This window comes from Sebastes fasciatus, chromosome 8, assembly GCF_043250625.1.
Source record: "Sebastes fasciatus isolate fSebFas1 chromosome 8, fSebFas1.pri, whole genome shotgun sequence".
In the NCBI taxonomy this organism is placed as follows: Eukaryota; Metazoa; Chordata; class Actinopteri; order Perciformes; family Sebastidae; genus Sebastes; species Sebastes fasciatus.
In genome coordinates this window covers 21,629,136-21,644,272 of record NC_133802.1, presented here as the reverse complement: position 1 = coordinate 21,644,272, position 15,137 = coordinate 21,629,136, and the positions used below count along the sequence as shown (strand labels likewise).

General features: G+C 43.1%; 1 protein-coding gene across 2 annotated transcripts in view; it reads right to left on the bottom strand.

Moving 5' to 3' along the window:
- Positions 1-2,541: 2,541 nt before the first annotated feature.
- Positions 2,542-15,137, bottom strand: part of LOC141772841 (protein Wnt-2b) — a 19,060-nt gene continuing 6,464 nt past the window's right edge. Inside the window, exons 1-5 of one of the 2 annotated variants that reach the window (XM_074644279.1) lie at positions 14,857-15,137; positions 12,034-12,254; positions 7,192-7,469; positions 5,363-5,627; positions 2,542-3,811 (exon numbers count right to left, since the gene is read on the bottom strand). The exon at positions 14,857-15,137 is cut by the window's right edge and continues 621 nt beyond it. In XM_074644279.1, coding sequence (XP_074500380.1) covers positions 3,582-3,811; positions 5,363-5,627; positions 7,192-7,469; positions 12,034-12,160 — 900 coding nt within the window. In that variant the 5' untranslated portion in view covers positions 12,161-12,254; positions 14,857-15,137 and the 3' untranslated portion in view covers positions 2,542-3,581. The remainder of the gene's footprint in view (positions 3,812-5,362; positions 5,628-7,191; positions 7,470-12,033; positions 12,255-14,856) is intronic. The other variant, XM_074644278.1, reaches the window with a different exon arrangement.

Here is a 15,137-nt window from a genome sequence, read left to right as displayed (position 1 = left end):
GTTGAGTGATAATTTCACTGTTCGCCTATATTTCCTCTTCCAAATAACTATGCCTTGCTTAGGGGTTTATTTAAAACCTGTGAGATCATCTGACTTCTTTTAAGTAATATCGCCACTCCCATTCCCATATCTCAGTAATTCACTGGCTGCAATGTTATCACAGCCAATAGAACTGAACCTACAAAAAAGTGTTGACGTCCTCCTGTGATGCCATTTCTGTGCCCTCAGTAAGTACAATCTCTCTTGCCCACGGCGCTGCCTGCCAGCTGTGAAGACTAATGGTTTGCCTGTGAATGCTCTCAGCCTGGCATCCAGGACACAGATAGACTCTGTCACAGGAAGCTGGCGCTAGAATAGTTTAAATGACTGGAATTGCTTGATAATATTACCCTGAGGGACAATAAAGCTTATCTTATCTAATGATATGGGCCTCCCGTGGCTATTAAAAGACCTCTACTAGGATGTTGAGGGTCCTTTTTGGGGCAGTTGGTAGACCGAAAGGTGAATCGTGATATTACTCCATTAAAAACATTAATTATAAAAGCAGTATAACGTGAAAGAGATTGTATCGATTGAAGCGACTCAAAAGAGCAAATTTGTGTTTTCATCTCAGCTGGTGTATCTAAGTTTGTGTCTGCTTCCTGCATCAAGGTATCTCCAGGGCAGATGCCTTGCATTTCCTCTCTTATGGCATTGGTGTGTCCATTCAGGCCTGAACCTGGCTGCATCCTGTCCCAGGCCTGGGCAAGAAGAGGTGATATTATCACTCGGACAAATATTGACCAGCACAGCATACAGGTATAGAGAAAAAAAAAAGGTTTGCAGAGTAAAAAGGCAATGAACTAATACTGTATCATTTGTGTTTACACCAGTGGGCAACCTCCGTTTCTGAAAAGTGAAGCCAGTGCATAAGTGCCTTAAACTTGCATTCTTTCTAATAGCCAGCAGAGGGCGACCCCTCTGGTTGCAAAAAGAAGTCTGATTGTATAGAAGTCTATAAGAAAATGACCCTACTTCTCACTTGGTCATTTAACCATTAACCGGCATTAAGAATTATGACGGATTAATGCTATCAGTTAAACGGTTAAAAGAAATATTAAAAAATGAATCTAATTGTTGTAACATACAGGAGCTTGGCTTGGGTCTTGAGGAGTTGTAGCATTTATTCACGACAAATAAACTGTATACACACTGCACTGCTACGTTACTCACCGTCGTCACACACACGCGGTCTGTCGGACACTCGCTGACATTACACCGGGCAGACAGAGTAACGTTACATCAGACAGACACACAGCTGACAACATCGCAGATAAACTAAATGCTGTGCGATGGAGACTTACCGGAAAAGTGGCTGCATGTGTCCACGACAATACACGCAGCATCGTGGCTGCTACAGTAACTCTCCCGGATGGGTGAACTGGGGACTCAGTTGTCTGTTTGCACATACACTGTAGCTGGTGATAAATGATGGATATAACGGGTTTGTTAGGCACTAAAACCACAGCACAGCTGCATGAAACGCACTAATGCTAATAATCGGTTAACAGTACTGATCGGATGCTTTTGGGCGTGGCTACCTTATGATTGAGGTCGCTACCATGGCGTTGTCCGGTCTGGGAGTTGTCCGTGTTTTTGTCTTAGAACTTTAACTCTTTCACAGTGTGTTTTCAGTTCATGAAAGTTAATTATAACCTTTTTGGTCGCCTAAAAATGTCTTATTCAGCGTACTTCACTCTCTCGTGTCATGTCTGATTGCAAAAAGCCAAGATGGTAATGACCAAAATGCTGAACTCTAGGCTTCAAAATGCCAGTCCACAATCCAATGGGAGATATCACGGTGACAACGTCCACTTCTTATATACAGTCTATGGTTTACACGCTACTTTCGTCTTGCGCTTGTGTGTGCAATATCCCTTTGAATTCACGTTATCAGGAGTCTCTAATGTAACAGAGACTGAACTGGACTGAGTCTGGGGAGCAGAGGGGGCTGAGGCAGAGAAGATTGCTGGAAAGTATTCCCTTTGATAAGCCGGCCAAGAAGCCTTTGATTAAATGTGGTCTCAGCAGGAGCCCACACTAGGTCCTCTGTGGCACGACCATGTCCAATCACCAGCTATCAACAGCCCCGGGTAATTACAGCCATCTAGTCATTAGCCTGGGACCCACCTGGAATTCCACATAGCGAGGGGTGGGATGAGGCCAGCAGGGGTTGGGGTTTAGGTTGGGCCTTTTAATCAAACACTTCCCTCCCCTCGACTGATATAACGCACCCCACCCCGACTCACACAGAATCAGCCTTTGTTGCCGACATAGATTGTATTATTACTGCCACAGTGGCTCTCAACTCATGCTGGTGAGGAGCAGCGATGGTGTGTGTGTGTGTGTGTGTGTGATGGGAAAAACACGGCAGGTTATGACAGCACAGGAACTTACTCACTATCCTGCTCGGTCACACTGATTAGTTCTGCTTTATCTGCGTCTAGTCTTGCCTTCAACCTCTGTGTTTGTCTGTCTGAACAAAAAACAAAGATCCCAGTGTCATACTAATGCACCATATATTTCATATGAACATCTGTTTAGATAAGGCAATATACACAATGTTATACAAGCAAGCTGGAGAGCAGAGAAGTGAAATCTGTCTGATGTTGTGGTTATGTGCAACTGAATGACCGTCCAGGTCTTTTTCTTCTTCTTTTTTTTTTCTCAGCAGCAGTTTGTCGTCGTCTTACACACTGAAAACTAGAGTACACTGTATAATCATAATAATGGGGGTGCTCTTCTCTCTCCTCGTGTCAGCCAATGTAGTGCAGTCTCATCCGCAGATGAGAAATGAAACAACACTTTACAATTTAAATAAATCACTTTAAACTTTTTTTTTTTTTTTTTTTTTTTTTTTACAGTTGCATTCAATGTCCCAATGACGCATCCGTCCATTTATTCATCTAGTGTCCATCTCCCCGTCCTCTGGTAGTCCTCCGCCTCTGTGTTTGGCCACGCAGAGCCAAACTTAACGCTTAGATGTCCACTTCTCAAAGTGCACTTGTCAAGCTACTTCCCAAAGTCCAACCAAGTATTTGTTTTTGGTAGATAAAAGTGTATTTCCCCAAAAAAACAAAGAAAAATATGTGAGTATAGGATGTTGATGTAATAATACTGGATACGTTTGAAGGCTCAGTTAATGTAAAATGTGTCTTTAAAGCATCATGAAAGCAGCAAACCATTTTTAACCCAGAACCACACGCTAGAAAAAAGGCCGTCTGGACTGAATCCAATCCACTCGAACCCCAAAGTGTTCACTGGTTTCACCGTTCATCATCTGATCCCAGCAGTTCAGTCTCAGGGCCGTTCACAAACAGGGGCTAATGGGTGTTAATTCATATTGATGGGTACTGAATTCTAGTGCTTTCACAGAGACAGGTAGAAAAGCCATGCAATGATGAACCGAGGTGGGGGCAGGGGAGGGCGGAGACGCCGAGCACTTTCGGACAAACTTTCCCAGAATGCCATGTTTCCACAGGATGTCCCGTAAAGGGGAAAGGGGTGGGGTTGCATTACAGGGGGCGAAGGGGGGCGTGTCCTCAGGACTGGTCCAACCATTCGGCTCGTTTGGGAGCTTTGCACGTGTGTATGTCCACGGCTTCCTCGCAGTCCTTACACTCCACGGCGCAGCACCATTTGAACTTGCATTCGCACTTGGTGATTTGCTTGACTCTCGTGGTGTCATAGCCCCGCCCACAGCACATGACCTCACAGCCATCCGTGCCGCGTGATGTCTTGTTGCAGACCCGCCCAGCCGTGCCCAGGGAGCCTGCACAGAGCACAAAAGAGTTAGCCAATAAAACCTTAAAGTGAACCTTCTCTTCTTTTATGTTTAACAATGAACTTTAACAACAACAACTGGAGGATCATTTCTATAGAAAGCCAAAGTCCTTAAATTATGATTAGTCGATCAAATAAATATGAATCTGCAACTCTTTTGATAATTGATTAATAGTTTAAGTAATTTTTCAAGCCAAAAATCCAGACATTATCTATCAGATCTGCTGAAACTGAATTGTTTTTTATGGGGAGGAGGGGTTACTATCGGCTGGACACAACAAGTAATTTGAAGATGTTGCCTTCGGCTTTAGGAAATGGTGATGGACAATTCATGAACATTTCTGACATTTTATAGACCAAACATTTAATCGAGTGTTTTAACTCCACCTTCTAGTATCAACTCAGTCTGCTTGAAACCTTGACCAAGGTGGTACTAAAGGCGGAGTAGTTCTTTTGATACCATCCACAAGTTTTGCCAATGGAAACGCGAAAATAACCGTTCTAATGTGTAACAAACTGAAATAGACTGGACTGCTTGGTGGAAACGTGCCACTAGTCGCCGTTGTTTAGTGCATCATAGTGTTTAGCAGTCTGGCTATTACCTAATGCAGTGGCATATTGTCTGTGTGTCTTATGTGAATGTCATCCCCACAGAGATTAGTGGTGGTGTTTCGTGTGAGAAGCTCCCTGTTTGAACTGCTACCTATCACAACAAGCTGCCCATAGAACAACAGACCCACACACACAACTATGCAGTGTTGGTAGAGTGGCCTATAGTTACACTGCCTTTCCCAAGCCACTGCTCCCTTTGAAGCCACTCTATGTGAGTGTGTGTGTGTGAGGGTTAAATGGACAGTGGAGCGTGACAGACAGACAGGCTCTCACACTCTGAGGCCCACTCTGCCCTCCAGCTACGCTTAGTTCAGACAGACAGAGAGGGAGAGACTGTGACAGACAGAAAAGAGTGATTTAAAAAAAAAAAAAAAATTAGCTGCTTGTGTCCCTAGGCTGTGGATTCCTCTGGGAAGGTGAGAAAGAGGGGGGAGGATGGACGAAGAGTGAGGCAGACAAAGGGAGTGAGGACGAACTGGACAGAGCTTCTGAGTGATGGTCAAATATTGTAAAAGTTTGTCTGACGGTCCATCGACCAGCCAATCAGAAACAGTCATAGGTGCATTGTGTAAAGGTTGATCAACACTTCCTCTGACCACGGGAGTGTGTATATATATGTGTGTGTGTGGTGACAGAGACTGATAGAGGTCAGGTGGTCACAGAACGACCATGTCCTCGGGGTACAAGGATATTAGCTTCCACCGACATCACACAGGAGTCCTGCTGTGTTATCTGACTACCATTACACACACACACACACACACACACACACACACACACTAGTCATGCATGAACATACACACAACATACACATAACACCCCTAAAACATAACACAGTGGGGGCAATCCATCAACACCCATGATAAACTGCCTCTCTGCGTCTTTCAGTCCAGTCCACTTTCTTCTTCTCTCCTTTTCGCCGTCTTACCTGCTGTTTTGTCTTGTAGGCAGTAATCCGGAGAGTTCTCAAAGTAGACCAGGTCGTTCTTGGTGGCCTTCCTGAAGGCTTTGTTAGCCACGGCAAAGCCTGTCCCGTCCTGATTCATCGTCACCTCGATGGCCCCGTTGTATTTCCTCCTCAGGTAGTCGCCGGTCTTCCTGAAGTCGGACATGGCCATCCAACATGTCCGCAGCGTGCAAGAGCCGCTCACGCCGTGACATTTACACTCCAGCTTCATGAACCGCTTCACTGCCTGAATGCATAGAGAGAGAAGTGGGGATTGTATTGTTTTAGCCATTGAGACATTTGGTTTTACATGTTCTAAAAAAAAGGCATGAACGTTTCTTAACATTTGGTTGGTTTAACCTAATTTCATAAAAACATTTCCCACTTGATGCAACTCTAGTGGTATCTAGTCTCGTAGATCATTTTTGGTTTCATCTGCCGAGGTTTTGACATAGATATCCACCTCTGAGATTTCTGCCTCCACTCCAATAAAAGGATTTTTGTTTGATGTGATCAAAGCATTGAAAATTGCATTACAAATTCACATTGGGTAATCCACAGATCTCTGTGAACAGTTTTCATCTGAGTTACTAATAGTCCCTATTAAAACTGTTGACAGCAAACTAAAAAATATTTTACCTACATTGGCTGGAGACCCTATTTATACTAAGTACTAACATGTGATCTGTAACTGAAAATTGCATCTGTATAAGGAAAAAAACTTGTTAAGGAAAGGTGTCACTTTTGCAAAAAATCAAGTTCAAACTAATTTGAATGCAATTACCCACCTAGCTTATCATAGCTCCTAACAGTGCATTGTAGGAACCAGTGGGCTACCTCCGGGTCTGAAAAGTGAAACTAGTGCTGAAGTGCCTTAAACTTGCATTCTTTCTAATAGCCAGCAGGGGGCGACTCCTCTGGTTACAAAAAGAAGTCTGATTGTATAGAAGTCTATGAGAAAATGTCCTTACTTCTCACTTGATTTATTACCTCAGTAAACATTGTAAACATGAGTTTATGGTCTCAATCACTAGTTTCAAGTCTTCTTCATTACAGCATGATGTTCATTTAGTAAATTATGGTCACATTTAGAGTCAAATAGACCATAAAGCAGGGTATGCTTTAGGGCGTGGCTACCTTGTGATTGACAGGTCGCTACCACGGCGTTGTCCGGTCTGGGAGTTGTCCACGTTTTTGTCTTACAACTTTGACCCTTTCATAGTGTGTTTTCAGTTCATGAAAGTTAACTGTAACATTGCATTCTCCTGTTATACACTGACAATTTTGAAACTGAAAAGGTTATTACAGATTGAATATTTAATACTTTTCCCGCGTTCGAACGGTAGTTTCAAATCAAAAGTGCCCTAAAATGCACTCAGAATGCATTGCAGTTGGGAAAGGCATTGTATTGAGATTGGATTCCAGCAAGGTGTGAATGTGGTCTGTACAGTTTGGCTGCATTGTTTAGAAAAAAAACCTCCAACAAGTTGATAGGTCAAACTTACTCTGCATCCACTAGTTTGTCTGCTACACCTATGTGATTTGCATATAAAGATTCGGTCACAGTGCAGGTGGAACCGAGATGAGGCTTAATAACATCAGGTATAAATGCAAACGCCTATTACTAAGATAGCGTTGCCAGATACATATTGCATGTAAATACCAGGTGTGAATGTGGTCCAAGATTTAGATTTATCAAATCTCCAGCAAATAAAACAAAAGTCTACCTTGCTAGATATACCACCAGATGTAAATCAGACAATATGTTTTGTTATGTGGGTGAATTGATGCTGCAGTAATCACACACTTACTGTTCTGCCACAGCGGTTGTTGTGTAGGTTCATGAGCGCCCGTGCATCTCGAACCGTCCTCTCTTTGGCGTCTATGAAGGCTTTGGCAAACTTTATCCCATAGTTGATATTATCACTACAGCCACCCCAGTCAAACTCTCCTCTCTCATCGCTAGCCCGTCCACGCTTGTGCGGGTCGCAGTTACACGTCTTCAGCTCCCCCTGGCTGCAGGCGCGAGTGAGCGCGTACACCACTCCCGCTGAGGAGATGGCGTAGACGAATGCTGCTTCACGGCTGCCTGAGAAAGAGAGACGGAGAGAGAAAGCACAAAAGAAACCAAGAGTTTAGACTGAGGTAAAGGTTAAAATAACACAAATTGTAGTCACTCATATCATGCAATACAATAAATTCTCTACGACTTACAGTAAAGACTTAAAACTGTGCAGCCCACATGCTAACGTGCACGCACAGATACACATAATGCCATAACCAGGCCTGGGCTTGAGCCATCAGGACATGAAGGTGCAGCTGACGGGGGCATATCAGGCCTGATGTGGAGTATAGGACAGCTCTGTTTAAATATTATCATGGAAATAATCCCAGCTGCGGGGCTCTCCTCTGCTCACATAAATTGTTTAAATACAGACACAGTGATACCCCATTAATCAGCGCCAGGGTGATGTCATGACAGCATTTTCTACCATTGCTGTGCTTTCCTGGTCTCTTTAGTTCCTTAGAATATGACTCATCTATTGTGTGGCCAAAGACACATAGAGCATTAGATATAGTGTTTAGTCACAGTTGCTTTTTGCAGCGCCCGTGGGAGTGAATGCCTCAAAAGACAACAACCAGACGCAGAAGAGCTTGTAGTCAAAGCCTAACAGACATATGTGGGTTTTCACTTGGTGCCGCTGTACTCAGAGTTGAAACAACTTGAATGCTGTTTCAGGTAAAAAGAAAATGATGCACCTGAAATAAGAATTTTCCCAGTAGTTAGTAAATTCATCCTCCACATGACTTGTCTCCTTGTAAAGTAAAAGCAAGCATCTCCAACAGGGGTGGGAATCTTACAGGAAGTGAAGAGCTCCACTGTGTTGTTATTAACGTTATACTTCCGGTAGAGGAGCAGCCTCTGTGCTGCAGCGTTAGTACAGAGCAAAGCCATTGTTATCCAAAAACGCTGCACAGCCGCAGGTCTTTTGAAATGAAACGGACTGTGGATCATGTTATTTTCTTCGCCCAACCAGAGTTGGCTGAGAGTTTTGTAAAGTGCTGCAGTGCGAGTTGGTCAGCTGGTCTCGTTTTTTAGTGCTCCACTCCACTAACATTAGCTAGTCTCTGGGCAATCTCTGAACCCATTGACTATCGGTCTGACGACGGAGGCAAGGGGCTATATTTCTGGGGTTCCGGTGCAGCCTGTAGTTGTCCGGGCCAAGACTTCCTCTTCCGTGCGCTGCTCATTGTTTACAGTCCGATTAGCAACTTGAGATGCGAGACTGGAGTTGACAAAGCTAAATCGTCTTCAGACGATAGCAGGTGGGTCCCGAAATTGCATTTTGGCCAATGCGTTCCGCCTCTTTTGCTCTTCACACAGACTGTTTACCTGCATTTAACCAAAGTCTGCTTGAACGTGATTGTACAATATTACTTAGACTACAGACGGAAACCAGAACGCTTCCGATGCCAAAATCTTGTCCCGTTGCCTACAGATTCTACCTGTGAATGCAGAATCTGTTTATAGAGATTAGTTTCTGGTTGATGGGGTACAAACTGAAGTGCCATTTTTTTATTAAATCAAAAATGCACCCAAATGTTTGAATTTTATTTAACATGAACGACAAAATGTGCGTGCTGTCCATCGTCTGGGTGCTTCACTGTGCTCTTGTGGTTGAGTTACCTTTTTTTGCTCCATCAACTTTATTAACAACTTACAATTTTTATTTTTATTTTTAGCATTTTGGAATTGATTCAGAATCATAGAAGGTAAGAATTGCAATTGTATGTGAATTGTTTTGTCCCACCTCTGATGTTCATGTCCATATGACCCCAGTCAGTCAGTTGGTCATTTGGTCTGTCAGTTCTTTCATCAACACTTCAGTTCAGATATTTAAAAAGCTATCAGCCATGGAATGTGATTCGGTTTTTCATGGCTCGTAATGATTTGTTCACCTCCTTGGCCCCCTGACGACCATCTGGTACCAATGCTTTGAAACACGACAAATCATCTCAAAAACTATTTGCTGAATATCTATTACATTTTCTGCTGATATTCATGGTTCTCAGAGCATGAATCCTGATGTTTTTGGGGACCATGCAACCTTTTCATCTTGTGTCACCAGCAACCGAGTTTTTGTACTAGCACACAAGAAACATCTAATAAAAATCCCATTCATGCTGCCCAGATGATGAACTCTTTCTATTTTGGAGCCCATGTGAGCTTTCTTTTAGCAACGCCTTAAGGCAGAAATGTCAACTCTGCATATCTCATTATGTAATCAGCAGGTTGCTGTGTAATTTTCTAAGCACATTCAACTAACTAATAACTTTTCAGTGATCCATCTCACACGCTACTGATGTCTTGAATCAAAATTTCGTTTTTAGGCCATATCGGCCAGCCCCAGTTTCTATTTTTAATTAATATAGCAGTCTACACAGGCTGATGTTTCACTTGCGCTTCACACATGTAACTATGATACAAAGCGTCAGCAGCGCTGGGACTGCACGCATCCTAGCTTCATCCTCAAGTTGTAAGAAGTATTTAAATGCATAGCAAAGTATTCCATAATCTGCATACCAGGATAAATAACAATGCATTACATTTATGAATTCTGTTTTGACACTGTCTTGAAAAGTAACACGTAAATGCATGAGTGAAGTAATATTTCCTATTTACATGAAATGGGCAATACTCGAGTACCAGCATATCAAAATAACATCGAAAAACTAACTGATATAGTACTGATTATAAATGACTACGAGTGGGGTACTTTTGTATCTGAAAGCAAGGTTCAGTCTATCTGAACCAGCCGGGGCCAGAGGAGTTTCAGGAGATCCAACCTGCTCGCTCTGTATTCACTGGAATGTCCCGTCCCACCTCTGGGGTGAGGAGAAGGGGGCAGTGGGTGCTGCTGAGGGGGCGTATGTGGGGGAGGATGGAGGAGGGCATTGCTGGTCATCATTCAAACCTGCGCTGTTTGTCTGATAGTGAGAATATCTATCTAAATATTTACATCTACATTACTGTTTATTCCTGTCTTCCACACACACGCAGCCTGTATCTCCATATCTGATATTTTTTTTCAATGCATCGTCGACCCCCACACAGGCTTAGGATGGCTGGAAGAGGGACAATAATATGTCAGATACTAAGTCTAAGGAGACAAGCACCTTATTTTATGCAACCTAAATGTAGATCCACTACAATGAGCTGCTGTAAATTAGGGCTGTGTATTGGCATCTGAATCTGGCAAGAATCTGGCAAGAATCTGGCAAGAATCTGGCAAGAATCTGGCGATACGATTAGTATCATGATACAAAGGTAACAATTCAATATACCGGTATTGCGATATATGGCGATATTGTAAGCAAGGCGATATATTGCGTTTTGTTTTTTTTCAAATCTAATTTTAGGAAAACTGTCATATGACACATCACCATATGTATAGAATCTGAAAAAGTCACTGTGTGAAATGGCTACTATGGGAACTAACATCATTACACATGAATACAGTTGGACTCATTGGATTCACAAGAGTCTCAGCTTTACATTCATACCCAATTTGTGTAATTCCAAGACTGTTTAGGGACCCCAGTATGCAGAAATATTCAAATACACCATTTTAGAATAGGTGAAAATAACACATTTGTCATGCATGCAAAAAACTGCATGGTTTTTGCTCAAAACTGCATGGGATTATCATAAAGTGCGCATATCTGTAAAGGGGAGACTCCTGGGTACCCATAGAACCCATTTTCATTCTTATATCTTGAGGTGAGAGGTCAAGGCACCCCTTTGAAAATGGCCATGCCAGTTTTTCCTCGCCAAAATTTTGTGTAACTTTGGAGCGACATGCAAGTATGGCATGGTTGGTACCAATAGATTCCTTAGGTTATCTCAATTATATGATGAGTGTCTTCACTCTAGCTTTACAAGTGAGCCCGATACAACCTCCGAAAGACAGAATAGTGTCCGGGTCCGGTTTTTAAGAGGTTGATACAGTATCGCAAAACATAATATCACGATACTCATGTGTATTGATATTTTCACCCTTACTGTAAATGAAGCATTTACCATTATGCCTTACTCCAAAAGCAAGAAAGAAAACATAACCCCTAAGATGTAGCATTAGAGTCACTCTTTTTACTGGTTGCTCGGCATGCAACAGTGACTTACAAGTGCATCGCTGTGTCCATGCTCTGCATTCAAAATGCAGCTGTAATGATCTATCATGCACTGGCTGCAAAGATAGTTAGAAAATATGTATGTTGTAACATGCGTGTGTGAATATGTGTATTGGCATGAATACCTTGCAAAGCAGAGAGGTCTGGCAGGAGTGGAAAAACAAAATGACGACAAGCCCGCGTCTCGAGGCCCGTGTGTTTATTGACGAGGCGTAAGGCATTACAACAGTCCATTAGCGACTATAAACACGGAGCACCAGCATACGTGAGCACGAGGAGGAAAGATTGGAGAAAGAACAGAGCGACGAGGGCAGACGGATGGAGAGAAGGGAGGAAGGATGGGAATGAGGAGTGAGATAGTAGCAGATGGGGCTCAGGTTCAGCCTCAGTATCTCTATGCTTTTGGCCGCACAGTCAGTAATCAGACATAGAAAGACATGTGGACACACCCATGGACTTACTCCGTAGCAAGACACGTCCAAACACGGTGTGGTCGCGGTCCAGCGTGCTGCAGTTCCAGCGGTGGTGTCTGAACTGGTGCTGGCACTCTCGGATCCACTCTTTGGTGCCCTCGCCGATGGCCTGCATGATGTCCGGGTGGCGCTGGCAGAGCTGCCGCTGCTTGTTCACCAAGCCTGGGATGTTGTCGCATATCACACGGGCTCCCAGCGCACCGATGTACCTGAAGATGCAAAAAAAAACACAAGAAACTTTAGGCGGTTTTGAACCGAATCCACTCCAACTTCATTTAGAAGGAAGTGCAGCAGTGATTGATGGTATATTGCAATTAATTACAGGCGCCCTCATATGGTGGGTGTATACACACACTCAAAGGTGGTGAGTGGCGTGAAGGAGAGCGGCAGTAACAGTCCTCTGTGAGTCAGAGTTCACTACACTTAACAGTTTAAGGTTTGCGAGCAGGAGGGGAGTGGAAACCATTTACTCCGCTCTCCAAATAAATAAGCACTTAACCTCTCCCCACAAGACCTGCGTGTGTATGTGTGTTTAAATGTTTCCCAGTGGGATAGTTGAAATCATGTCGTCACAAATCAGCGCACCAAGTCTGGGGGCCTCCAATAACCCTGTCAAACTAAGACCCCGTTTACTCACTTTGCTCCTCTCCGTCTTCTGCCTCTCATGCTCGCTTTAATCATCAGTTCTCTCGCATGCCTCTTCCAATCTTTCTCCCTGCGCTAATATAACAGACTCCTACAGTATCCTATCAAGGTAAATGCTACTCTAAACCTAATCGGGTGTGCATGAGACCTCTTGCAGCTCGGTGGCAGTTGGCAGGTCAGCGAGTGGGAGGTCAGGAGAGCGTGTAGCTGTGTGGTCGTGTTTTACGAGGCCAGGCGAGAGGATGGAGACTGGAGGCTCTCTGCTCCCCAGAGTGGGATTAGAGAGGAGGAATAAGAACAGAGTGCTCATCAAAGGAAAAGAGCCAGAGCGGCAATTCACACTTAATTTTCTCTCGGAGAGTCAGGAGGACTCGTGGATTTTATAGGATAGTAAATCATTATCTACAGGTCTAAAACAACACAGTGTAAAGCCCTGCGACTATACTGTGAATCATAGAAGAAAGACAAGTGGGACACAAATGGAGAGGCGAAGTCCCTCCCCTTCCGGTGGACCACCATGGGACCTTATTCAGGGAAAAATATGAACGGTAAACGAAGAGAGACAAATATGTTTTTTGATCCTGTTTGAATTGTGCCATGAATCACACACGTCAATTTAAAAGATAATTGTCAAGAAAGTCGCAGTTTGTTTTAAAACTGTTGAATTATAAGACTGTGAAAATACGTAATTAGAAAGACTACACTGCCAAAAGTCGCGTAGTGACGTCTCTCTCGCTGAAGCTATGATGCCTGTGTGTTTCGTACTGGGATGTACTCACACGAGCAACAGGTCTAGCTCGCTCTTTATCTTCCCAGTTGATAAAAAGACCAGGAGTCGCTGGATAAAACACATCAGGTAAGATAACGTTACTTTTGTGCGTCATAAGTTAGTTAGCTAGCTAGTGTTGGTGACTTATATTGTTGGATACGAGAGATGTAGTTCACTGAGCGGTTTCAAACAAAACTAAATGATACTATGACAAACCAACGACCAACTGTGACTTTCTTGACTTGCAAAATATTTTTTTAAGTTGTCAAACATCATATGTGTGATTCATGGCACAATTCAAACGGGATAAAAAAAAATTGTCTCTTGCCGTTGATTACTGTACATATTTTTTCTTAAATAAGGTTCCATGCAAGGCTTATTGAAGGAGGCTTGGACACAGGCAGACACGGGTCTTGGGGTATGGAGTACAACACATGCGCAGTGTAATTGGAGCTGCGGTTGTGCGTTGCTATTGGCTCAATTTCAGCGAGTGCAGACCAGATTTTACTGCGCCTTTGTTGTACCCCAGAGATATGACGCGTTGATGACCCGTGACATCTCCTCTTTCCACCCTCCTTGGTCCCATGTTGTCCACCGGAAGGGGAGGGACTTCACCTCTCTATAAAGAAGGCTTCTATTGACTTCTGATGACGCAGCTGATATTACATCGGCCTCCTGTTGCCTTGTCGTCTTCTCAAGCCCTATTGGATCATTTTCTCTAACATTACCGGTAAAAATCATTGCACTTTAATCTTAGGATTTCCTGCTAACGATGCAGCAAATAAGCAAAGTCAGTTCACTTTTCTGTTATGTTAGTTGTCAAACTTTCAATACGCACACTAATTGTTCCTGTTCAGACTGTAGTACCTTTGACAAATACTTGGAAGTTGTGGGTGCTTGACAAGAAATCTAATTTCATGATTATATAATACACATATTGTGCTGTATTTGTATTACATTATACATGTTTTTTTCCACATTTCTCAAATGCAAACAATAATTTTGGCTGTTAAAGCCCTGGATCTGTCCATATCATCACTTACTGTACACCCCACAGAAAAGTGATAAACAGTTAGACGCTTATATCTCATGCACTAAATTCCCCTCAAAGCCAATAATGCCCTGCAGCCAAAGCCTCCACAAACACACTCTTCCCACTACTCCCCATAACTGCTTTTAATCTACACAAACTATTAGGCATTCCATCACCCCCATACCCGCCCACACACAGACACTTCTCCCATAAACACACTCACACACACATGGACATTTTCACGCATGTTATTGTGCAGGCAATGAGATATTTTGCTCACCCCTCACCTATGCTCTAGATGGCTGGTTTTGGGGTATTTTAGTGTAGTAATTTGTGTGTGTGTGTGTGTGTGTGTGTGTGGTACCTGGTGAATTAATGACTGCTCTGCCTTGTTGAATGCAGGCCCCAGCTGAGCTGAGCACGCGTTCAGCCAACAGCTCCAACATAAATTACATTTATCGCTCTATTATTATTGCTCAATGTGGCAGGCCAACAATCTGACACCAAGAGAAAATGCATGTTAGAGAAAACGAAATCCTAAAGAGGCTTGAATAGTTCACAAACTCATAATTTAGCTTGTTTTTTTACTCTGCTTTTTTTTTTTTTTTTTTTTCCAGGAGCAAATCATTTTGAATTAAATTTAAT